This window comes from Pholis gunnellus (assembly GCF_910591455.1).
Source record: "Pholis gunnellus genome assembly, chromosome: 2".
NCBI lineage: Eukaryota > Metazoa > Chordata > Actinopteri > Perciformes > Pholidae > Pholis > Pholis gunnellus.
The window spans coordinates 26580035-26605012 of NC_136536.1; the positions used below are offsets into that span (position 1 = coordinate 26580035).

Consider the following 24978-nt stretch of genomic DNA (forward strand, 5'->3'; position numbering starts at 1 on the left):
ATACGTGAGAGGAGCAAAAGAAGGAGAAAGAAATCAATTGTGACAGAAGAGGGAACACTTTTTTACTGTAGTCTTGAAAACAGCAGTGTCCTATGGGGCTTTTATACTCGAAGGTTTACACTTTAGAGAATTGCAGAAGCCACATGAAAGCCATTTGGTAATGAGTATGAGTAAAATCGAATCGTAGCATTTCCTACCATTAACAGGAGTCACAGAGTTGTTACAGCAACACTACATTCTCTTGGTTTTCAGAGAAGAGAAATGACACCACTCCTTTACATTAGCAATGTTTACAGCAGGGGTCAACCACAGTAACCACGCTTGACCTCATTCACAGACAGGAAATAACATGTGGTGCAGGAGGAGCAGCCATTTGCTCTCTGAACTTTAGGATGCGTCCTCGCCTTGTAGGAGTAAATCAATCACTACCTGTTTTTAACAGCACTGTCTGTCTTTGTAAAGTGCTCCATGTCAGTCAGGACGCCTCAGACAGAGAGAGAACAGCAAGCCGCCTCCTGCACCGACCAACACGCAACAACAATACAGACTCTGGACTGGGACCGGGACTGGATTTAGACCAGACCAGAACACAGCCGGTCGGGCTGTTCGAAAGGGAGAATCAGAAAAAAGAATAGAGGAGACATTGCACACACACGAGCAGCGAGCGAGCCGGGGGGGGGAGGGACACAACCATAGATAGTAAAAATACTGCAGTCCACGTGCCGTGCAGCAGTGTGTGTGTCTGTGTCTACGAATGAGTGTGTGTGAGAGAGAGGAAGTGGCTGCAGGTATGTATGCAGGTATACGTGTCTGTGTGTGTGTGTATGTGTGTACATGCGTTCGGCGGACTCACTCCCGGGGGCTGGGCTGGTATTGGCTGTTGCGGTGGAGAGAGCTACGTGAGAGGGGGTAGAGATAGTGTTTACGTCGTGGAGCTGACTGAGCACGGAGGAGCGCCGCCTCACCGCTCCCTGAAACGAACCGCTTCGCTTGAATGTGCTCACTACCTCCATCTGCAGGACAGAGACAAAATAGCAGCACTCAGTGAGGGCAGGAGAGGCTGGTCTGAGTGTGCGTGTGTGTGTGCGCCTGTTGTGGACCTTTAAACCCATTTTCTGTCGCAGCAGAAATGATAGAAACGGCATTCAAATTTCCTTTAAGGGCAAATGTGCATTAGTGTTGCACAACTGCTGTCTACGGAAGCCCTGAGATGAAAAATAGAGAAAAACATTCTGGTGACCCGTTTTCTAAGTCTGATCTAAATTGTTCTCTCTCCTGTTTTTTATGTCTTAAACGTAGGGTTGGTAATATTCTTCAGAAACATTTCTGATATTGCTGTTGAAATTTCTATTACATCCTGAAAGCAATCAATGAATATAAGGCTCTGAAAAAAAATCTGGTATCTGTGGCTGTCACAGGCCTGTAATGAGCCTGTCTACTTACATGCCTGTGAATAATAACAATAGCCATTACCAACCCTGCCTTTAAAGAAACGTGAAAAATAAGGTTTTGCCTGGAAAATCTCTCAAAATTTTTAAAAGAGTTAATCTGTGAAATAGGTGGGAATAAGAGTTTTGGCAGGATCATCCTAAATAACTTATTTTATTGTTTTTTTCTTCTCGTAATACATAAAGAAACACAGCTGGAAGAAAGCCAGAATACTTTGTGTCCTATTTAGAAGCAGTAGTGGTGCACTTCAGCCTCTTGTGTGTCATTTGTTTTCACAGACAAATAAAAAAATTATAAAATGATCCTGACAAAAAGACAAAAATCCCGTCTGTTTCACAGATGAAAATAGAATTAAGAAACGTCACCTGTTCTTAAGTCACAACCACAGAAGAGAACAATTAGAAACATTTAGATCAGACTTTCTTTTTCTCACTTGCCTCTCAGGGCTTCCGTGTTTCCCATTATCATTGACGAGCAAGAATCATAAATGATGACTGTGTGTATATGAGGTTGTGTGTGTGTGTGTGTGTGTGTGTGTGTGTGTGTGTGTGTGTGTGTGTGTGTGTGTGTGTGTGTGTGTGTGTGTGTGTTTGCATGCATAATCGTTATCTGCACACTCAGACCAAACCCTCTGAATGAAAAGCTGACCAATCTAAGCAAAGGCACTTAAGCAGAGACTCTTGACTGGATCTCTAACCCTGCTTAGGAGGCTGTTAGCAGCTTGTTGTCATGTTGATGCTGTTTCGCTGTCTTAATGTACTTTCTCACACAAAGCAGTGCAAGGATCAATCAATTGAAATAGTTAAGCACGTCAACAGCCTGTCTACTTAGCCTGAACACAATGTGTCACTCATGCACACAAATGCCGCTGTAGCGACACACACAATCACAACATTTATCCTCTCTCATGATGTTTATGAGCCTCTAAAATACCACTTCCAAGTTAGATAAAGCCATTTCACCCGCAGAACAGAAAAGTTAGCTGTGTAGGAGAGAAAAAACTGGAATCATTATGTTTGGCACAAGTCAGAATAACGGCACAGACAGAATGAGATACAGACTTTTGAAGAGCAAGAAGAACTCAGATACAGTGTTTAAACTTAACTCAAATTGTATATCTGTCAAAGAAGAGTCAACAATGCAGTTCATCTCTTAAAGGACTTTCTTTCCAAATGTCTCTCATGCTAGTGTGTAAAGGCCATGATACTAGCAGTTTATTTAAGCGTTTAAGTGTTACTACACAAATCAGGAACTATATGCCCCCAAATTAATTTGCATTTCATCATAAAGCACTTGATTAAAAAATTGCAAACATCAGCCATTGAGATTGTTTTGCGATACAGAATTGTGTCTTTGGTTTTCATTACACTTCTAGCAAATCCCCATTTATCTGTAATTGACCTTAAACAAACTGCTGGTGTGTCATGACCAAGAGCGTCTGGTTGAGGTGTTGTGCTGTCTGGATATCTCTGAGTCTATTCCTGGGAAAGAGGTTTGGTTGAGGTTTGTTTTGGTGGTCTGGTCACAGTACCTGGGTCTGGATGCGGTTGAGTCCTCTGAACCAGAGGATCTGTCCCCGGCGCAGCTCTCTCTCAGCACAGTCAATCTCCTCCTCATCCTCTGCCATCTCCTCACCCTCATCTTCCCCAGGCTCCAGGCCCAGCCCCGCCTCCTTCAGGCACGGCAGCCGCTCCGTGGGCACTGTGGCGATCACCTGTGAGCCAGGTTTGTTAAATTGTTATTTGACCAGAAGATGCTCGTATGGCGTTATACTGAGCAGGTTTGAGCTTTTCTAACCACCGTACACAGATTTAAGCTCTGATTTTCCGCTCGGCGACAGATTTTGGAGTTCAAATGAACGTTGGCTCGGCATCGCACATCGGCGCACAAGCACCATGTTGAACACTGGAGCCCCCCAGGACTGTGTGCTCAGCCGCCTCTTTCACGCTGTACACCCACGACTGCTACCCCAAACATGAAGAGAACTCTGTTGTGAAGTTTGCAGATGACTCTTCCGTTATCGGCCGGATTACAAACAACAACTTCATAAAGAGACAATCAACAACCTTCAGAGTGGAGCTCAGAGAACAAACTGCTGCGCAACGTCAGTTAAACCAAGTAGCTGACGGTTGATTTAGAAAAAAGGAGGCGAAGACACACATCTCTGTCTACATAGTAGCTTTAAGCTCCTGGGGATCAGCATCACAGACAACCTGACATGGTCCTCACACATCTCCATCCTAAATGACTATTTCTTAAGCAAACTTAAGAAATAGTGATAGGTGAAGCAAACCCCGTGGCGCAATGAAAGTGAGGGCCAGCGTGCCGGGTGAGGTGGAATCCCGGCCCCGCGGCGTCGCGCACACCACCGGCCCATCTCCGAAGTTTCCTTCAGAATAGCTGTCGCTCACAGTTTTTTCCCCACTGCATTCAAGTGAACATGGTGTATAGAAAGTGTTGAATCATAATTCTCGCGGTGCCCACGTTACCTGAAGGCAACGTGGTTGAGGAAGTCCTCAGCCTTCTTTGTTATGCTGTCACTCATGATGACACGCCCCTCTCAGTTGATGACACGTTAGATCAGGGTCAAAAGTCTGAACTGAAAAAAAATTATCTGAAAGTGAAAAAACCATAAGAAACCAAAGAAAATAATATTTGAATCTGAAAATATAAAACCTAAAATATCAAAATATATATGAAAGTGAAAAATAAAAAATGAACAAAAAAAATGTTTTCAAAAAAATTCCAGAACTGTATCAAAATTAAATTCAACCCAAAAGAACTTTTCATTCACTTATTTTTATTTTGAATATATTGCTGTATTTTTCAATGTTCAAGACCACAACTTGAACTTTCAGGTTTTTCAAATGATCAAAACTATTGACCTGGATTTGGCTCCATAGATCTACAGCGGGGGATTCAAACCACCCAGAACATCACTGGTACCATCTACTGAGCATCAGTGATATTAGTGATGAGAGGTGCCTGCAAAGAGCTAAAGGATATTGAAAGACTAAACCCACCAGCCACAACCTGTTGCTGTCTGGAGAGACATACAGAAGTATCAGCTGCCAAACCACCAGACTTCAGCAGCGTCTTCTTCTCAATCATCACCTCATCCTCCACCCTCCTTATATGATAACGATAACAATTTGCGAAAACTTGCAAAACCTCCAGCGAGGCCCAGCCTGATGACCTATCATGGCATTAACTATTCAGGGTCAATGCCTAACCTTGACAATCTTGTGAGTGTTTTGCAAATTGTGGGGTACCACCTAGACGTGATCGTGTCAACGACCTCAACAAGCACGACCGTGTTACTTCTCGTGTGTGTTTCAGTGACAAAACACAGTTTGATGAGCAGACATACTCATCAGGGATTCCTCCTGGGGAAAGGTCTTGTAGTGTGTGAAGTCCTGTCGCCGTTCAATCATGTAGTGTAAATAGCATAACAACTTCAAAACTCCCGATTATAAGACAGCAAGTCGTGTAGCGTGAACTTGGCTTCAGCCTCACCTCAGAGAAGAGCCAATGTAAACCAGGCCTACACTTGTTCAGTAGGGCCTGACTCAGCAGCAGGATGAAGAGCTGCTTACCTGTCCCCAGAGGAGCTCCCCAACTCCCACGAACAGACACCAGAGCCACTGCTCCATGTTGAGAGGGGCACAGCTGAAGGGCTTCCCTCCCCACTGCACGATCACGATCTGCAGCAGAAACACAGGGAGGGACGTCATTACTGTCACACATCCAAACACAAGGTCACAATGCCAGGATGTGTCAACAGTCAACACCTCTGTCTTCTAGTCTGTCACAAAGTACAAGGTGGCACTGTCACTGGAAGCCCTGCTGCATCTAATAAACATCAAACCACAATGTGGAACAACACACGCAGACATTTTATGTTTGAGTATTGCATTTCATTATTCATGAGGTATATCTTACACTGAGTGGCTATTAAGATCATAAGCCGTGCTTTCCCAATTTGACTTGGCTAACATCAGGGCCCTATTCCTCGTACGTGGTTGAACTAAGTCGATCATATGTCCTATTATCCAGCTTAAATTAACTCGATGATTGACATCAGGCTATCTCGGTTCCTCAAAGGCTGATCCGCGCTCAAACAGTCTCGTTAATTTGAACCAGATGTCAGACAACAGGATCGTTGCGCGTGTCCGCCCTACTTCAAAAGGGGGAAGCGTCGATCACCGAAACCATGATTTTCTAACAGTACAACGGCAAATAAACGCAAAGAAAGAGCCTCTTTTTACTCCGCTGATGAGCAGGAGATGATCATGAACGTATATGAGGAATTCAAGACCATAATCATGGCGAAATCTAACGCTGCGAGGGCTAGACGAGAAGCATGGCAAAATATCGCAGACTTCGTTAAATGCGCAAGTGTTGGGAACATGTATAGGTTAATTTTAAGTGCCTCATCACCTCAATCAATCAGATGATATTTCTTTAAGTAGGCTTAATGGAATGCATCATCCAATGAGATCTATAGCGAAAATAATTATATCAACTCTTTCAGAATAAGTAGATAAAAACAAGCCCAAAGAGAATCTAACTGATACGAATTAATAGATACTTATGAGGATATATGTAGGTGTATGCACGTATGTATCATGTACTATATATATATATATGTGTGTATATACATGTATGTGTAGGTTACCATATAGAATAGGAGTTTGAATATGTGTGTGTGAATCTGTGTATGGGCGGATCAGTGTGTGTGTATTATTCATAATAAGCAGTAAAAATAAATTGTGTGTAATTCTCTCTATTCGTATCATGAGTCCACCTTAATCATGTTCTACAATAATGATATCTATAGTGTACTAATAATACTGTCATATCATTATGAGTGCTTTCAACCATCATGTAGTTCAACCAGCCATCAAGAGGACACGGGAGCAAGTAAACACTAAGCACACAAACATTATTCAGAATGGTGATCAATACAACATGTGCCATGGTGATGTAATGAACACATCCATAAGTTTCTTAATCGCCAAATAAACTTTATGAACAGCACGGCATGCAGCGGCTTTCCCGATGTTCTCCACGTCACCGACACTGTACAAACATGAACCACTCGCAAAAAAAGCGCGAGGCTGTGATACAGTCCGTGAGACAGTAGATGGCGTGTGGTGTTCAATGTACGGCTCGAGAAGGTCTTTAAATAAATGATTCCTTGTCGGCAGAATCAATAGCGCTCGTACAGGAAGTCATCATGGTGTGATAACGGATCTTGGCGATCTCGAAGAACTCTCTCCCTATAAAACGCTAATCTGACTAATATCGCTTCCTCATCGATGGATCTCTGAGGAAGGGAGCTGACACTTTTCCCCGGGGGAGTGGCAGCTTATCCAGCGGATCTAGCTCAAGCCTGCTCTGGAGCAGGTTCAGGCTTATGGATGTGTTGCTATGGTGATTTTTCCAAATCGAGGAACTGAAAAGCCTCACTTATGTAATCTCATCCTGAAAATTATCCGGCTAACTCAGTTAGCCACGTACGAGGAATAGGGCCCTGGTCATGGAAATGTATCTGTCTGTATACATACTTGGATCATTTTAGGAGAGCTCTAGGCCGGTATGTATAAATCTGCTCAGAGTAGGTATCTGCTCTTATTTTTAGGATGCTTTGGTTTTTGCTGTTGAGTGTCATTTAAAGGAAAAGATTATTTTGGAAAATGTGCTATTCACCTTCTTGCTGAGAGTTGTTGAGAAAATCAAAACCACTCCAACACCTCTACAGCTCACTAAGTAACTAAGTTTGATTAATCCAAATAAAACCAAAGAGAAAAAGTGCTGTTTTACAAGAACTTACATGGTATTTCTCAGTTAACCACTATGTTGACATTTTCAAGGTCGGCCACTGTCAGAATATATATTCATTCTGTTTATCTGCCAGGGGTGAAACAGCAGCTGTTAGGCTGGAGCAAGTGACTGATTTATCTAATCAGTTACATAATAACCTGATGTGAACCGAGCAAACGCTCATGACATGAGTATGAGGAGGTATTGGATGAAGTTTGCTGATCTACAACCTCTGCTGCTCGGAGTAGCTGGGCCATTGACCTCATCATCACCAGACTACAAGTTAAAAATATTTAATGTAGTAACTAGTTTCAAAAAAGTGAGCTGACAAAATGTTTGAAATGGCCAAATGCTTTGTGTTTAGTGCTACATTCTTTTAGAGGTACACTTAACAGAATAACACATGAAGTGCTACATCTATGTCCACAGGTGCAGGCTGACCAAACTATCAACGTTGCATTGTGGATAATGTAGGCACCAGGTTTTGTCGATAAAAATAGAAATAAAAAAGACAATGTCTTTTTTTTTACTGTCCACTGTGAGTCTGACAATGTTAAGTGTGCAAAGAATCTCACTTTGATCAAAGTTACTTCTTTTTGTAAAGCTTCTCAGTTTTACTAAGAATTTCAGACTCATAAATCAAAGTCTAGAATCATTCTCAAGACCATTCTCGTTCTGAGATTCATCTGTTTAACAGGAAAAACAGCAAAAATGGTGTTATACTGTGGTGGGACTGTACTGCCTCAAAGTGAATTTATTTCTGAGCTGGGAACATTAATCACAATAATCATTCCACACCAGCTGTGTACAAAAGACACATTAAGTGAATTTATAGAACTAGAAACTCTGTATTAGTAATGGTTCCAAAATAACATTCTGCACCTCCAGAGTTGGACCACAGTAACACCATGCTCCTCTGGCTCTATTTGTCTCAATGGATGTAGCGACAACATTTTAAATAGCAACATAATCAGTTACAACAAGAGCAAGGTTTATCAGACTGACACTATCCTCTTGACACCAAACTGCTTTAACCTCACTGGGAGTAAGATACAGAGTGTATCATATACAGTAATATCTTCCTGCAGGGAGGAGGGATCCATCTTTCTTACTTCTCTCTCTCTTTCACCTCTCAAACTGCCTCCAGTCTTCAGCTCTCTCTATCTCCACTTTTCCAAATCCCTCTGAACTGTCTCTTCATTGCTCTCACACTCCAATTCACTGCCATCCCCTCCAACTCTCTCTCTTCTCTTGTTTCTTCCCAGAGTACCACCCAGCACTCGAGAGCTTTAGTAAATATCCCTCTTTTCTTTGCTTGCTTGTCTGTGTTTTTGTGTGCTTAAAATTCCCTCTTCAGTGCATTTATTTTGTATTCACTTCAACAAATAGTCCTCCTTTTGTTGGTTTGAAATCTAAAATCTGGACTTCTATGTGGGGTTACAAAGTGAAAGACAAGCAGTCAAGTAGGGCTGGGCAATATAGCACAAAATGTTTTTTTTATATTGATCGATGACAATAATTATCACAACACTGTTCATCTAGTGTTTTTGTAGGTAGAGGAAAACGGATTCAAAAGTAACTTTATCAAAAATAAATCTCATGGATGTATCATCATTATCGTGGAAGGCTTTATCGTGAAATAGTTTTATTGCCTAGCCCCACAGTCAAGGCCTGAAAAGAATCACATTCATTTTCTATACTCCAAACTAAGAAGATGACCTAGACAGCACGGACCATCACCTAAACACAGCACCCATCTGTAGAAGACATTCAAGCTTGCATTGCTTTAGAGATACAGAACAATCACCCAACAACCACTATCACCTTTGAAACGAACACACTAAGTATTGAGTTTGTAATAACAGCATAATACAGTAACAAACAGAGTGAATTAGAAATAAAAGCCTGTGTCTGATATAAGCCTGCTTCAAATAAAGGCCTGGTACCCTCAGCAGTAAATGTAAATAAAAGCCTTTATTATAAAAATATAGAATGTATAGATGAGCATTAGATTCTCAGCTGTACCTAATAAAGTGTCCACTAAGTGTTTAATACATACAATATGTAGTGAAATAACACAAGATTTTTCATACTGACATTTATATGTCATGGCAACATTCAGTTTTAAAAAGATTGTCAGCAATTTTGACTTATTTACCTATTAATTTATTTGGATCCACATTATCCACTATCAAGTAAGCAACTACTCTTCCTCGGATCATATTGAACTATTGTGCTCAGCAGAACAACAACATTTTTTTTAGGGGTATGGATTTCAAACAACACAAAAATAGCCAAAGACCAAGATCAAAACCTCAAAATTCTCGACCAAACACTGAAGAAAACCGTCAAAGGACATCAAAGGTTAACCTTACCTGCACGGCGAAGGTCCCCACAACAATACTGCAGAAGATGGGGTTGGCAAATATGCCATCGAAGACATTTCTCTCTCCGTGGATCTTGCGAGCATTGATCTCGTTGAAAAGTTGCATGAGGACGAAGGTGTTGAAGATGATGGTGTAGTGCTCAGAGGGAGGGGAGTGGAGCGGAGCGTTGCGGCCACTGTCGATGTTAAACATGTGCTCGCCTGGAGGGTAAATAAAGGAGGAAGAAAGGATTAGAGGTGTGAAAAAAAGAACACGTGTCAGCTGTGTTGCTCATGAGGAAGTGTGTTTGTTTCTTCTAGAGGAGAAATAAACATTGTAGCTGTGTATCTGTCTGTCTCCACCAAACCACCTTTTTGTTTCTTCTCTTAGATTTCTGGTTAAAAGCACGCTGGAATATAAACCCACTCATTCTAATTCCACAAGAAGTCTACTGATCAAAGCGAGCTATTTCGGGCTGTTTAAATAGTAAAATTGCATTCCTGGTTGTCTCAGTGTGTGTGTACCTATGAACAGTAGGGTGAAGATGATGACCAGCTGGTACACTCCATGGCCCAGGATGTTCTTCATCATTGTCAGTGAGATGAGCGGGTTGTTCCGACCATAGGGTTTCCGTAGCAACAGGTCCTCAGTGGGGGGCTCGGTGGCCAGGGCCAGAGAAGCAAATGTGTCCATGATGAGATTCACCCACAGCATCTGCACCGCCTTCAGAGGAGAGTCCTGCAAAGAGATTTGCAACCAGAGAGCTGTGTCACAAACCATGTTCACAGGAGTCTGGCTTCACAGACACTGGGGATAGTCACTGTGAGAAAACTGCCTCCCTTTCCACAAGACCCCGATTCACAGTTCTTTCATGTATGTAAAGTCCATAGAAATAGAATAGGAGTATTCAAATCAACGCAGCAGGATGATCAGAGCGGAGGCCATTTGTATATGTACTGCTATAGTTGCTTGGGAAAGGCTAGTGTTCTTGCTCTTTGGGCCCATGGATGCGGAATTCTATACTCGGAAGTCCAACTTTTTTTGCTTCATGTGCCACTGAGAAACTTTCATAGGAATGAACAAGGCCATGCCTCCATTGCTGTATCAGTTCTATTTATACATCCATGATTATAGCGGGCTAACTTACGTAAAGGCTAAACCAACGGCACTCACTCACTGTGGTGAGGTTTTGCTCAAACGACAGAACGAGCAGTGGAGTAGTAGTAAATTAGTAAATTAATAAAATTACAACTATGCTTCATCCACACACTCTTGCAAAAGCTCATTGCTATCGCAGGATGAAGGAATACTTTCTTGGCTTTTTTTGTAACCAGTGCGGAATTAGCAAGCTAGCTAGCTAGCAGAAAGCTGGCTAGTTAGCTAATTCCACCATGCTTGAATGCTACACTGGTTACAGAAAATGAGCCAGACAGTGGGCTGGTGGCCAGCGGCAGCTTTGGGTATAATGGTCCCTCCGCCTCACTCTCCGCTCTGGAGAAGGACAACGCTACATAGCCAGCTATCTTAACGAAGGTGTGTGGGCTCTTTTCCTGGCGAGCTGCAACTACACTTTACTACACTGACAAGGTTGGTACCATAACAACTAAAAGCAATCACCATTTTCTTTACTCGTCAAATGACCACAGACAACAGTTCAATGTCTCTTTCACTCCTTCTTCTATTTCTATGGATACATAATTCACTTTAGTCCAGTGCTTGAGTTAATCTGTAAATGTATCAGTCCGGTTATAGAATTAAAAGAACAAAAGTTTGTTTCTTTTGTGTAGTTTTATTTCTGTTCCACAGGGTTATGATCTGATAGAGCACGTCAGATCTACTGTGGTGATGTACTACATGTACTTCCTCTTGTTGATCTACTCAATCAGTGACAGTGGAAACAGGTGTGTGCATGATGGTGCTCTAAGCAGTGAGTGGCTTTGCACAGTGAAGAAGCAGAAGGAAGGGCAAAGCTGTTGTGCAGTGAATGCACTCATGGATGTGTGTGCTCGTGGATAAGATTGTGATTGTCAGCGGTAACAGAGGACTCTTTGAATAACTTTTTTTTCTTACTGTGTATTCTTTAAAAGTTTGTATCAATCTAGCTCAGGGAGTGTCAACCTTTTGTAATTTAAGGCCCACTGCTGATAAAACAAAACAAAAAAAGGAGAAAAAATTAACTGCTGTAAATACAAGTTGTGAAATAAAATATAAATATGAGTCAAGTATTTTTCTGTAGTTCGTTGAAGAGGATGTAGTTATTTCACGCGTTTTGATCAAGAAGCCTGACCAGCTTTGTTCTGCAGCATACAGTAGGTCGGCAAAAGCTCAAGTTATCTTTGCTAAAAGCTGGGATTAACCCAAGCAATTTTGTATAATTATTAGGACTGGTCATTTCTTTTACATTCAAAGCTTCTATTGCAGTTTTTTCAAATGAAGCTTTGAATATCTAGCGCAGAGGTCTTCAACAGGGGGTACAACAGGGGGGTCCACGAAATCTTTGGTTGATTAGACAATTGTTTTTCCAAACATGAATCTTTCCATTATTGTAATAGTTCAGTATTGTATGCTAGATAACAGGTATGTTTATGCATGGCAGTGGCAATAATAGGCCGTCACTCATTTTCATTTCCACATTTATATTTAAAATAAAAACGTCAATTTGAATAGCTTGTAGGCATGATTGTCATGCAATTGACAGACAATGTTGATATTGGCATTTGTATCAGCTGACAAGGTATGTTTCTAAATGTCAGTGGCACGGCCCCCCTACTCACTGTACCTTCACATGTTTAAAACAAAAACATGAATATATCAACCTGTGTTTTATTTGAATAGCTTAGTATTGAATGCACAATAACAAGGTATGTTTATACATGGCACTAGGCCCAGTTTAATATAAAACACAATTTTATACAATATATATAGTCGGGGGACCCTGCTCCATCATCAGTTTGGGGGTCCTTGGCCTGAAAAACGTTGAAGACCCCTGATCTAGCATCATATTTTATGTCATCACCCATTAAGGGGTAATATAAATGTAATTTATAGTGTTGTTAGATTGCTGCTAGACCGCTCTGTTAATACAGGGGCAGACTTCTCTTTGTGTCAAGTAAGCCGGATAGTGAAATGTTGGTTTTGAAAGGCTAAACGCCAACAAATATGAAGCAGAATATTTTGTTAAACAAAAACATTGTGGATTTGCAATCAACACATCCATCTTTTTTAAATACATTGTGACTTTTAGACAACTTATAATATTAGTGTAGACCGATCTTTATCTGCAACTGCGCAGAAGTACCAGCTCTAAACACAATGAATACACATGCAAAAAAAACAACCTGCGCAGCATTGGAATGTTATTTTGCATTCAAAGGTCAACTTTATGAATGAGACTTTGAAGTTCAAGCTATTCGGTACAGCCCTAATCTGTAAAATGAATGATGATAATGATATTAATACTGAAACTGTACAAACATGTATGTCTATATCGTTATGAGCAGAGCTGTTATGGTGATAAGGTTTGCAATGATTGTTGATCTGATGACTATTGTCTTGATTGCTTGATTACTGTAACATCTGCTCCAAATGTCAGAAAGTATCGCGGGTGTATTAAATAGCTACAGAATCGTTTCTCAAAGATCATGGCAAAACTTGATATTGTTGATGGTCTGGTCCCTTTTTTTTCTTCATGTTTGTCATGCTTCATATTTGGGACCATAGTGTTTATACCAAGACAGGGATCCAGTAATTGTAAGTTATATATCAATATGTGTCAATATGTTTTTCTTTTGTCTGATAATGTTCTGGATGGGGAGGTGATTACTTTAGAGGTGAAAAACGACTGAGAAAAAGGGGACATTTTGCTCTTTATGTATTTAACTTTCCATATAAATATATTGCAAATAACATTAAATGCACAAAAGCATACATATGCAAGTTGAAATGTATTTCATATCAAACATGTGTAAATGTTCCATGTGTGTCAGGACGTCTCTGCTTATATAAGGATGATGTAAGAAATGCATAAAAAGCATTTTAGCATTTGCCTTGTCTAAGCAGATATAACATAAGTGATGTTTACTGAAGTGACGTCTATGTGTCTGTTATATTGTATGTGGTGGAAATGCATGTGTGACAGCATGTATAAATCTGTCTACCTGAGTGATGCAGGCGCCGGTGAAGGCCACTATGACAGCCACTACGTTGACCGTGAGCTGGAACTGCAGGAACTTGGAGATGCTATCGTAGACATTTCGTCCCCACATCACCGCCTTGACAATGCTGCTGAAGTTGTCATCAGTCAGGATGATGTCCGACGCTTCTTTAGCCACGTCTGTTCCAGCAATACCCTGACACAGATTGAGACAGAGTGAGGAGGAGACTGAGACGCATTACGTATTTTATGCCAGCGTTCAAGCATCCAAATTATTTCGGAGTGCTACTGCCTCAATATCGTGTTGTCCCATCTCCAAGTGCTAGCGCTTGGTGTGAGTAAGAGCTGTGACCAAATGCACATTATTCAAAATGTTATGCATGTATTATTTATAGGTAGAGAACATTTCTAAAATTCCTCATATTTTCTTGAAAGTATTAGTTATCTTATGTCATTAAAGGAATAGTTCAGAAGTTCTTCTTCATACTATTGTATTACTACAATAGATGAAGTTTGGAGAAACAAGACAGGAGAACCAGTACTGGAGTAAAGTAATGTACTGCTGTGATGTATTTTAGACACCTAAAAGAATTAATAGCAGTTTAATTGTAGGCATATTTAGAATATGTTCACCTCTTTACCTTTCTGTCAGACAATCCCTTCTGACGAGGACTGAAGCTGTTATCTGTGCTCTCTTCAAAGTCACTTTGACAAAAACAGTAATTTGAGCTCACACAAAGTAGGAGCTTCTGGTCTACTGCTGCCTCGATTGGTTTATCGTCTGTTTAGGTTATTGTGAGACTTTGGTGAATCCAAACTAACCACACGAAGTACACGAACAAACAAACCGATGGAGGCAGCGGTAGACCATGTGACCTTGTGCTGCAAGGTGAAATGACATGATGTTTTTGTCAAGGGACTTTGTGGCTTTGAAGAGAGCATCGTTAACTGCTTCAGTTCCTCATTTGACAGCAAGGTAAAGCTGTGAAAACATTCTAAATATAACGTACATTTACACTGATGCTGGTACTCCTGTCTGTTTCTCATACAACCACACTTCAAAACATCCAAATTATAGCTTTAATATATTTATTAATATATATAGTGGGCATTTGTTTCCCAAAATGAATTCATATACTTCTATGAGATTACATTATTGTAGCTACAGAAGGGTTTTAACACCAAATAAAAAATGGTGAATAATATATCAGGTTACCATGGCAAAGCCCACATCAGCCTTCTTCAAAGCTGGTCCGTCATTGGTTCCATCTCCTGTTACTGCGACGACCTGTCTTTGTTCTAGGGCGGTGCTGTCGATGATTCCTAGACACAAACACAAGGGAAAGATAGGCTCTTATCTGGGTGGATGAATATGTGTGTGTGTGTATGTTTGGGTTCATAAACTTGAGACTCACCTTTGACCAGGGTGTGTTTGTCGGTTGGTGAGGAACGAGCCAACACGCGAAGTTTGGGCCAGATTTTGTCAATACGTTCCTGTTCAATCTGTCAGTCAGATAGAGAGAAGGGGGGTTGGGGGGGGGGGTATGATGATGAATAACATCATAGAGAACCTATTAGCTATCCTCTTCTCTCACTATATGTCACTATTTATCCAGAGTCTTGGATGGAGGATAAAGCATCAAAGAAGCACTGTGAAATTGGCTCTTATAAAGAGTCATTGCCAAGTAGGTTTTCACATACAAGGAACTTGCCCCGGTGTTTTGGTGCAGAACAATAACAAATAAAAGCAAGAACTGCAAAAAGTCAAGAAACATAAATAGAGAGTAGAAAAACTACAAAGTTCACAGTATTAAGTATTAAAAATATTTGCAAAGTAGAGAAAATAGTCCAAAAGATGTGTGTGTGTGTGTGTGTGTGGGGGGGGGGGGGGGGGGGGGGGTCCTGGGCCGGCTGTTGTGCTCTCTTGAAATCAATATAACCACACTACACTCTTACATAATGATAATTTATACACATCAGTGTAAATAGAAAAGCACAGCCACGTCACTAGTCAGCAGTAAGCATTCTGTTCAGTGCAAATGATAAAGTGAAATGGTTTTGATGAAACAGAGCTTGTATGGATGTTGGCTTCAACAGTGTGCACTAACCACAGTGGATGCAGGAATATCAGTGGTGATATGTGACAGGAACCTCAACACATCAGAGATATTTGTGAGGATTTGACCTATGAATACGGCTTTAGTCTGTTATCTTTGCACAATTCATTTATTTGTTAGTTATCAAAACAGCTTACAGTGGTGGGATGTGGTACTGAAGTACTAATTTGAGGTACTTTGCTTGAATAATTCCATTTATGCAACTTTATCTCTGTACTCTTTTACTTTACTACATCTCAGAGGTAAGTATTGTACTTTTTACTGTACTACCTCTCAGAGGTAAATATTGTAAAACCACGTATCTCCAGATGTGTTGATGTTGAATGGTTGTAATAAACTGAAGGATGAAGTGTTCCTTTATGTCTTGAGAAAATCCTCCTACTTCTTCAGCTAAATAAACTCTTTTAAAAGCCTCTTGGATCAGCTAGAAAATGCATCATCACAGAGATGAAAACAGACTGTTCTTTTTAGAGATACGTGGTTCTCACAGGACAGCGACACTACAAACACATGATGATCTTATAGAATGTGATGCATTGATGTAGATCAAACCAGCCACCAGGATATAAAAGAATTCAATAAATCGACAGCAGTAAAAGTCAACATACACATTATTGCAGCAGAAATATCATAAATAATATAAAATACAGACAAGGAACATTTAACTGCACAATCAACACTTTTACTTGAAGTGTATTTTACTGTTAATACTGAACTTACTTTTACTTAAGTAAGGTTTTCAATGCAGAACTTTTATTTGTAGTTGAGTATTTTCACAGTGTGGTATAAGTACTTTTACTTAAGTAAAGGATCTGAATACTAGAGACAAAAGTAACTAGATTAGTAGATTTACTCGAGTACTGTACCTAAATACAATCTTGGGGTATTTTTGTCCCACTTTATTCCTCTACTCAGCTACATATGATTGACAATAATTCTACTTTTTACATTAAGAAAATATGATTATCCTATAAAATACAAGTTGTTACAGATTAAACAAATAGTTTCTAACCTCTTGGGTTTATGATTTCTTATACATTTTTTTTTTAAAAACAACTAAAGAAAAGATTAGAAAAAAGTTCCAAAAAGGAAAATACAAATTTGTGTATCATTTCACATCATCACATCACATTAATCATGTGATGCTTTGGAGGGTCCAGACCCCAAGGTTGGGAACCAATACATACATTGTAACGAATTGCTGTAAATTTACGGTGGATTTTCATGTAAATTAACAGTTAATGCCATAAATTAACAATAACAGCAGAGCTACTGTAATTTAGCAGCATAATACAGTATTTTCTGTGAAGTGGTGGAAATGCGCTTCTCTATACAAGTTCAGTAAATCACAATTCATCTACATCGTGCTGTCTATTGTAGGTTAATGTGTCTGTAATGACGATAGAATATTTTTATTATTCAAACTGTTCATTGCCTACAAGTCATTTTTGAGTGACAATACGTGAACGACTGCTACTAAATGTGACTTTGGACACAACAGCTTCAGTTCATCCTTCTGAGCACAGCCATGTGGAGATCAACCGAGGAGACAAAATCATCCGAAATTCAAAGTCTCCAGTATTGTTTTGTCTTCATGAATATTGAACTGTTAACATCTCAGATAATGTTTCACTTTGTCTGTTTCATTACATTAGGTTGTTAATCTTGGCGGAGCTAGCTCTGTAACGTCAGCTAGCTCGAGCTAAATTAGCCTTAGAAAGGTTAGCTAGCTAACAGCATAGCAAGTTAAGTTAACATAAATAAAGTTAATCATCCATTACAGTGTTAAGATGTAACGTTAGTAACCTAACTTGTGTTTACTTGTGCTCTTATTGAACCGACTCTAACGCAAACGGGACGATTATCAAAATGGAGAGCGGACCAGAAATCGCTGACGTGTGTTCAAGATGATGAACAGTTGAGGTAACGCTAACAGTAACGTTAGTGTGTGTTATCCCAGGAGCAACATTAAAACCAGATCAAACTCATTTTATTGTTGAACGTTAGTCCATTGTGGTCCATTGTCTTAGCTTCATTTCTTCACCTAACGTAATCAGCTCATCACATAGGCACGTTTGTTCATTTAAACTGTATGGTATTGTTGTATTAGCTTTTTGCAAAGACTTACACTGATATGTTAACACATGTGAGGCACATGCAAACCCACAGTTGCACACCCAAAGCTTCTTTTAAGTGTGTTTATCCTGGATGTCAGAACTTTCCAGAAGTTCAGAACATTGTGTTTCTAAAGTTTATATTTTGTTAGTTTTTCAGTCACTCGTCATCAGAGATTGAGGGTAACAGCCAGACGCTGCAGTCAAGTGCTCTTTCAAGGTGTTCTCTCTCCTTATTGTTTTCATTCATGTGTGAGTTCATGCAGTTCAAATTAACTATAAATGTGTATCAGACTTATTAACAAGCTAGACTGTGATGCAGTTCTATTACACTGTTCTTGATACTATTTTAATTCAGCGTTTCACTCTTAATGCTATTTTTGTTCAATGGTACACTGCTGATGCTAATCAGTTCAGTTAAGCTGGTCATTAACAATTGTATTAGTTTTCTTCTAAACATGCAGTACATTGTGAGTTTTGTGATGTACTACAAATGTCCCTTTATTGTTTGTCCTGAGAACATGTATTAAACTGCAACAATTATGTATTGAATGTCTATTTTGATTATTTTATTTGTTGGGAATTAAGTGCAAAAGTATTGGGTTGTATTACCCTTTGTAAATAAACGGTAACATTCTGGCATATACTGTAAAATCACGGTAAAACCCAGTTATCCTACTATTTTTACGGTGAAATTGTTTAGAGTGTAACTGTGTTAACTGTACTGTAGCGTATTTTTGTAACCAGTTCCACCTCGAGTAACTACAACAGTAATATGCTACTTACTCATTAATGCATCAGTTGTAACAATAAAAAAAGAGATAAAGTATGTTGATGTTTGAGGTTTGATGCGCACATCTGAACTAGGAATATATAACTGAGATGATTAGTCGACCAATCCAACAGTTGATCAACAACAAAATCCTTCACAACCTTTTTTAATTGATGAATGATTTCAGTCATTTTACAAACACAAATGCCCACTTGAGACCCCAACTTACCTCTCCTTTCTCGTTCCTGATTCGTCGGTTGAATTCCTTGCCATCTATACAGATAAAGTCATCCCCAGGGTGGATGATGCCACATTTAGCAGCAATGGCCCTCGCTGTGTTAATGTTATCACCAGTCACCATCCGCACCGTGATGCCTGCACGCTGACACTTACGGATGGCCTCAGGCACCTTAGGGGGGCAGGGAAATGTTTTCACACAAAAACACAATGCCAACAAAAAATGTTATCTCATTAACGTGCACATCTCAGCCAGGCGTGTCTCTCTCTCCCCTCCCAAACAAAGAAGAGTTGAATCTCACTCAATTGTCCCTCATAACTCCCTTATGGTCGCGATGATGGCGAAGAAAAAAAAACAGGGATTTCATCATCCTGTATTACATCTGATGGTAGTGGATCATAACATATCAGGTATGTAATAAATATGCTTCAAAATGAGACCAAACCTTTCTATGGATGTCATTTTTTGAGGCACGACAAAGGCCTAAAACAAACCCTGCAACAGACTAGGTCAGGCTTGTTTTAGCCTATCCGATTGCTGGAAATGTTTTTTGCTACTGAGGCAGTTGTTGATCACTTAAGAGGAGTGATTACTCAGCAGTCAATGGTGGTATAAATAGTCAAGAAAATAGTTTTTTTAGAAACTGTAAATCACCTCAACCACAAGAGGTCCTTGAGCATGCAGTCATAAATGAGCACAAAAAATATGAGGCTGATGGGTCCAGTAGAATGCGAGATGAGCTGTGGACAGACGGACGGATACACACACACACACACACATGACAGAACGCATGATCTTCCCAAAGGCTTAAGCCTGGCGGAAATAGTTACTTTTAGAAATACAGCTTATAATCACATATTATGGATAGCCACAGTAGCAGCTGAAACTAAAACTAAACAGGACCCTACCTCAGGCCGCACAGGGTCCTCTATCCCAACCACAGTGAGGCAGGTCAACTCCGTCACTATTTCTGCTTCGTTTTCCCAATCTGGCTCCGGGTTAGATGGCAGGTCCCGGTATGCAATGCAGATGGTCCTCAACCCCTCACATGCCATTGACTCAATCACCTAGTTAAAAGTAATTAGTACAAGTATGGTCAGGAAGGGCTCCACAAAATCTAACCACAGACTGCTTAACTTACTGATTACAGACATGTTATTTACATTCCAATATCTGATGCAGAAAAACTGGATCAAACTGCTTGCATACAATTTGTTGTCAGATGACTTTTTGAGTACCTTTGTGGGGATGCTCTCTGACACAGCTGCAGGTAAAAGACCTCCAGCCTACAGCAGACAGCAACCTTCGCTGCTGTACGTCCCTAATATGATGTGGCGACACAAAGCTACTGCAATGCAAACTGAACAGCTGAGCTGGAATAAAGTTGTGTATGGAGGAGAGCTGTTTGTACTCAATGCACAGGCTGTGTTCATCGTGAGCCAAATGTAGGTCGGTCAGTCTGTCAATGACACAATGCTTGCACTCCCTCTGCATGGACTAATCTACTGTACGTGGAACAAATACATGTGTTTTGCTGCTAAATATTTCAGTTACAACTAGACTGATCTGGCAAAAGCAGTTTTATATATAACAGATTTTGAATGTATATAAGTCAGTCTGCTGAACATAGTGGAGCATTTAGAAGCTAAAGATATCTCCCTCAGGAGTTGTTTGAGACCAAAAACAGAGTTAGAAGAGATTGAATATTGGACCTACATTCATCAGGTGGACACAAACACCAGTTCACAAACTGATAATGTTGCTCTGTAACTGCTGGATGTGTAAATAAACACATTTACCATATGAACTTACAAGATCACTTATTATCATAAAGTAACATATCCAATGCAGGACTTTTACTTGTAACAGAGTTTTTTTTCTCAGTGTGGTATGAGTACTTTTTTCTTAAAGGATCTAAATACTTCCTCCACACAGGTTCAAATATGAAAAGGCGAGTTTGTGAGTGTGCAGTGTCTCTGTGTAGCGTAGCCTACACTGAATCAATAGCATTCCATTTAACAAGGAAGCGACAATAATGATTAGTACTAAATAAGAGATGACAAATTAGTCTGAAATAAAGTTTGAAGATGGGAAGGAGCTGATTGGCTGGCCTGAAATCCATATTACCATGATGCCAAAACATCTGTAATTTCTTAAAAGTAAAGCAATTTGATCAGTGAATATAGTAATATAAAATTAGTTTCATATGTTATTACTATTGTTTATAAGCATTGTAATACAGACCCGTGTTGTGAGGAGATTACACATGTGCACCCTATTGGAGACTGTCGTTTTGAAAATGCTATTTAAGTACAAGTTAGCACAATGCTCAATAAAATAAAGTAAACTCAGTGATACTTTTAATGCGATGATAAGTGATGAGGTAAAAGCACTCTATCCAAACTCTGGACTCATTTTTGCTTTATACAGCCCAGAGGATAATCCAGCAAAAGGACTTTTATTTATTATTTTATTTTATTTTATTTTATGTAGACTAGTTAAAAGTGCAAACAGTAAAAATATTGAAGGATTTTACATTGAATAGCTTAGTGGCGATATTGTCATGACAACATTTCAGCCTCAGGGAACAGTCAGTTTTACAGTCATACTCATCACTCATCATTATTTTGAATATTTGTTTATTTCTTTAATTTAGCTCTCCTTAAATTGACTGCTGGAGCAAACGCGTTTGAAAACGCGCAACTTTTACTTTGAAGGTGAGCTGTCTCTGTTTCCGACTCTTGACTTCCTTTCCTCAATTTTCTATTTTTAGAACAAGCTGATGTTTTGGTGTAGGTCAGTGGTCCCCAAACTACGGCCCGCGGGCCGGATACGGCCCGCCTCCACATTTGGTCCGGCCCCCTGAACAATACCAGAGACGCATTATGATTTTTTTTCAGTCTGCACAATTAATCAAATTTTAATCGCGATCACGATTTTGGCTGCCACAATTAAATGAGCATGATCGTCTGCGATATTGACGTTTAAAATACGTGCTCTGCTACATATCAAATCAAACGCTTCCTGAATCAGCCAACCACCAGGGGGTGAACGAGATGAGAGCTGTCATGCGCGCACCCTGTAGAAGAGTAGAAGAAGTAGAAGAGCGGAGAGACGGGAGCTTGAAGGACGAGTACTTGTGCTTAATTTATTTACACGCCGGCATGTCATGTCTGTCACTACATGGTCGCGCGTTTTCAATTCCCCTGCTCTCTGTATCGCGTGTTCCGCCCCGATCCGCGCGCACGATGCAACAGTCGCTCACCTGCGAGTAGCACGCACGTAGCACGTAGCACCCCCCCCCCCCCACATAATCGTGCGGCCCTAGGTCAAACGATATGTTCAGTGATGTGGCCCTCACAGGAAAAAGTTTGGGGACCCCTGGTGTAGGTGTTTATTCAATGAGACAATAACACAGACTAAAGGTGCGTTCACACCAAACGCGATGAACGCGATGAACATACAAAGTCTATGTACAGACGCGATGGACGCGATGGCGCGATTGGCGCGGCGCGTTTGACGCTTTGACGCGTCAAAACGCCGAAACGCCAAAACGCAGAAGTTGAAATATTTGAACTTCTGCGAAAAAATCGCGTGACGCGCCAGCGCGATAGCCAATCAGCGTTGAGTTGCTCCCCACGTCATCAGTGAAGTCCTGCCGTTGCTAAATCAGAAAATAAATGCTGTAGCCGCCATGTTCACCCAGAGCTCTACGATCCCTCATATCAGTAGAGACCGGACCAAACTATGTGTAGACATGTGTGTGTGTAAACCATATGGTACAAACAATGAATAGACGCTGCCGTATTTACGTCTATATGACGTTATCGTGAGTGTTGATGGAGCTGCTATAATGTTAGCATAGCCTAGCACCGATCGATCCGAGCTTCATTGATAAAACAAGTACAAATCGGCATCATTACGTAGTTATTTCGGAGTCCCTTTTTGTCGGTTTATTGCCGTTAAATTACAGCCAAGTCAGTTTATAGTGTGTTCATACAGCTGTAGTAAACAGCCGACGTGTGGCTCGCTAGACACAGTGAGCTCGATGAAATCCACGGAGCTCCTCCGGACTATGTTATGAACCAGACATTACGGTGTTTAGTTCCCCGTGATATCTGGGACTTCCACAACACGTACTGAGCAGAAATAGAGGCTATTTTTCTACGGTTGATGGCGGACAGTTGAACAGCTTTCAGGCCGATAAGCCACGCCCCCTTTTCGGCACGTCCAGCGCGATGGACGCGATGCACGCGAATGAACACAAATAGTCCCCGGCGATGCCGGTTGCGCGATGGACGCGATGAACGCGATGAACGCGGCGCGATTACATACAAAGTCTATGTACAGATGCGATGGACGCGATGGCGCGATAGCGCGGCGCGTTTGGCGCGTCAAAACGCCGAAACGCCCCAGCAGAAGTTGAAATATTTGAACTTCGCGTGACGCTCCAGCGCGATAGCCTATCAGCGTTGAGTAGCTCCCCACGTCATCAGTGAAGTCCTGCTGTTGTTGAATCAGGAAATAAATGCTGTAGCCGCCATGTTCACCCAGAGCTCTACGATCCCTCATATCAGTAGAGACTGGACCAAACTATGTGTATACATGTGTGTGTGTAAACCATATGGTACAAACAATGAATAGACGCTGCCGTATTTACGTCTATATGACGTTATCGTGAGTGTTGATGGAGCTGCTATAATGTTAGCATAGCCTAGCACCAGTCAATCCGAGCTTCATTGATAAAACAAGTACAAATCGGCATCATTACGTAGTTATTTCGGAGTCCCTTTTTGTCGGTTTATTGCCGTTAAATCACAGCCATGTCAGTTTATTGTGTGTTCATACAGCTGTAGTAAACAGCCGACATGTGGCTCGCTAGACACAGTGAGCTCGATGAAATCCACGGAGCTCCTCCGGACTATGTTATGAACCAGACATGACGGCGTTTAGTTCCCCGTGATATCTGGGACTTCCACAACACGTACTGAGCAGAAATAGAGGCTATTTTTCTACGGTTGATGGCGGACAGTTGAACAGCTTTCAGGCCGATAAGCCACGCCCCCTCTCCGGCGCGTCCAGATGCACGCGAATGAACACAAATAGTCCCCGGCGATTCCGGCGGGGTTAACCGCGTTAATGACGCTTCGGCTATCGAACAACAAACTCACATGTAGCAGAATACATTTACATCAGGGGTCCCCAAACTTTTTCCTGTGAGGGCCACATCACTGAACATATTGTTTGACCTAGGGCCGCACGATTATGGGGGGTGGGGGGGGGGGGTGCTACGTGCGTGCTACTCGCAGGTGAGCGACTGTTGCATCGTGCGCGGGGGTGCTACGTGCGTGCTACTCGCAGGTGAACGACTGTTGCATCGTGCGCGCGGATTGGGGCGGAACACCGCCGTGCGCGATACAGAGAGCAGGGGAATTGAAAACGCACGACCATGTAGTGACAGACATGACATGCCGGCGTGTAAATAAATTAAGCACAAGTACTCGTCCTTCAAGCTCCCGTCTCTCTGCTCTTCTACTTCTTCTACTCTTCTACTTCTACAGGGTGCACGCATGACAGCTCTCATCTCGTTCGCCCCCCTAGTGGTTGGCTGATTCAGGAAGCGTTTGATTTGATATGTAGCAGAGCACGTATTTTAAACGTCAATATCGCAGACGATCATGCTCATTTAATCGTGGCAGCCCGCGGGCCGTAGTTTGAGGACCACTGATTTACATTAACACGATGAGATTAGGCAAAAGTCAAAATGTATTGAAAAAAAATAACATTCACATTTTTATCTAGCAAAAGTTTCAGCTTCAATCCATATTTGTGGACAGTGACCTTGACCTTTGACTTCCAAAATCAAATCACTTCATCCTTGAGCCGAGATGGACATTTGTGCCAGATTTGAGGAAAGACAACAGGAAAACATAATGACTCCAG

At 41.0% G+C, this 24978-nt stretch overlaps 1 protein-coding gene across 2 annotated transcripts in view; it reads right to left on the reverse strand.

The window, feature by feature from the left end:
• Positions 1–24978, reverse strand: part of atp2b3b (ATPase plasma membrane Ca2+ transporting 3b) — a gene marked incomplete at both ends in the record, with an annotated part of 58194 nt that overhangs the window by 5695 nt on the left and 27521 nt on the right. For both annotated transcript variants that reach the window (XM_079182267.1, XM_079182266.1), the window contains 9 exons: positions 2981–3163; positions 5046–5153; positions 9651–9862; positions 10166–10379; positions 13799–13990; positions 15011–15117; positions 15210–15297; positions 19027–19206; positions 19944–20102. In XM_079182267.1, coding sequence (XP_079038393.1) covers positions 2981–3163; positions 5046–5153; positions 9651–9862; positions 10166–10379; positions 13799–13990; positions 15011–15117; positions 15210–15297; positions 19027–19206; positions 19944–20102 — 1443 coding nt within the window. The remainder of the gene's footprint in view (positions 1–2980; positions 3164–5045; positions 5154–9650; positions 9863–10165; positions 10380–13798; positions 13991–15010; positions 15118–15209; positions 15298–19026; positions 19207–19943; positions 20103–24978) is intronic.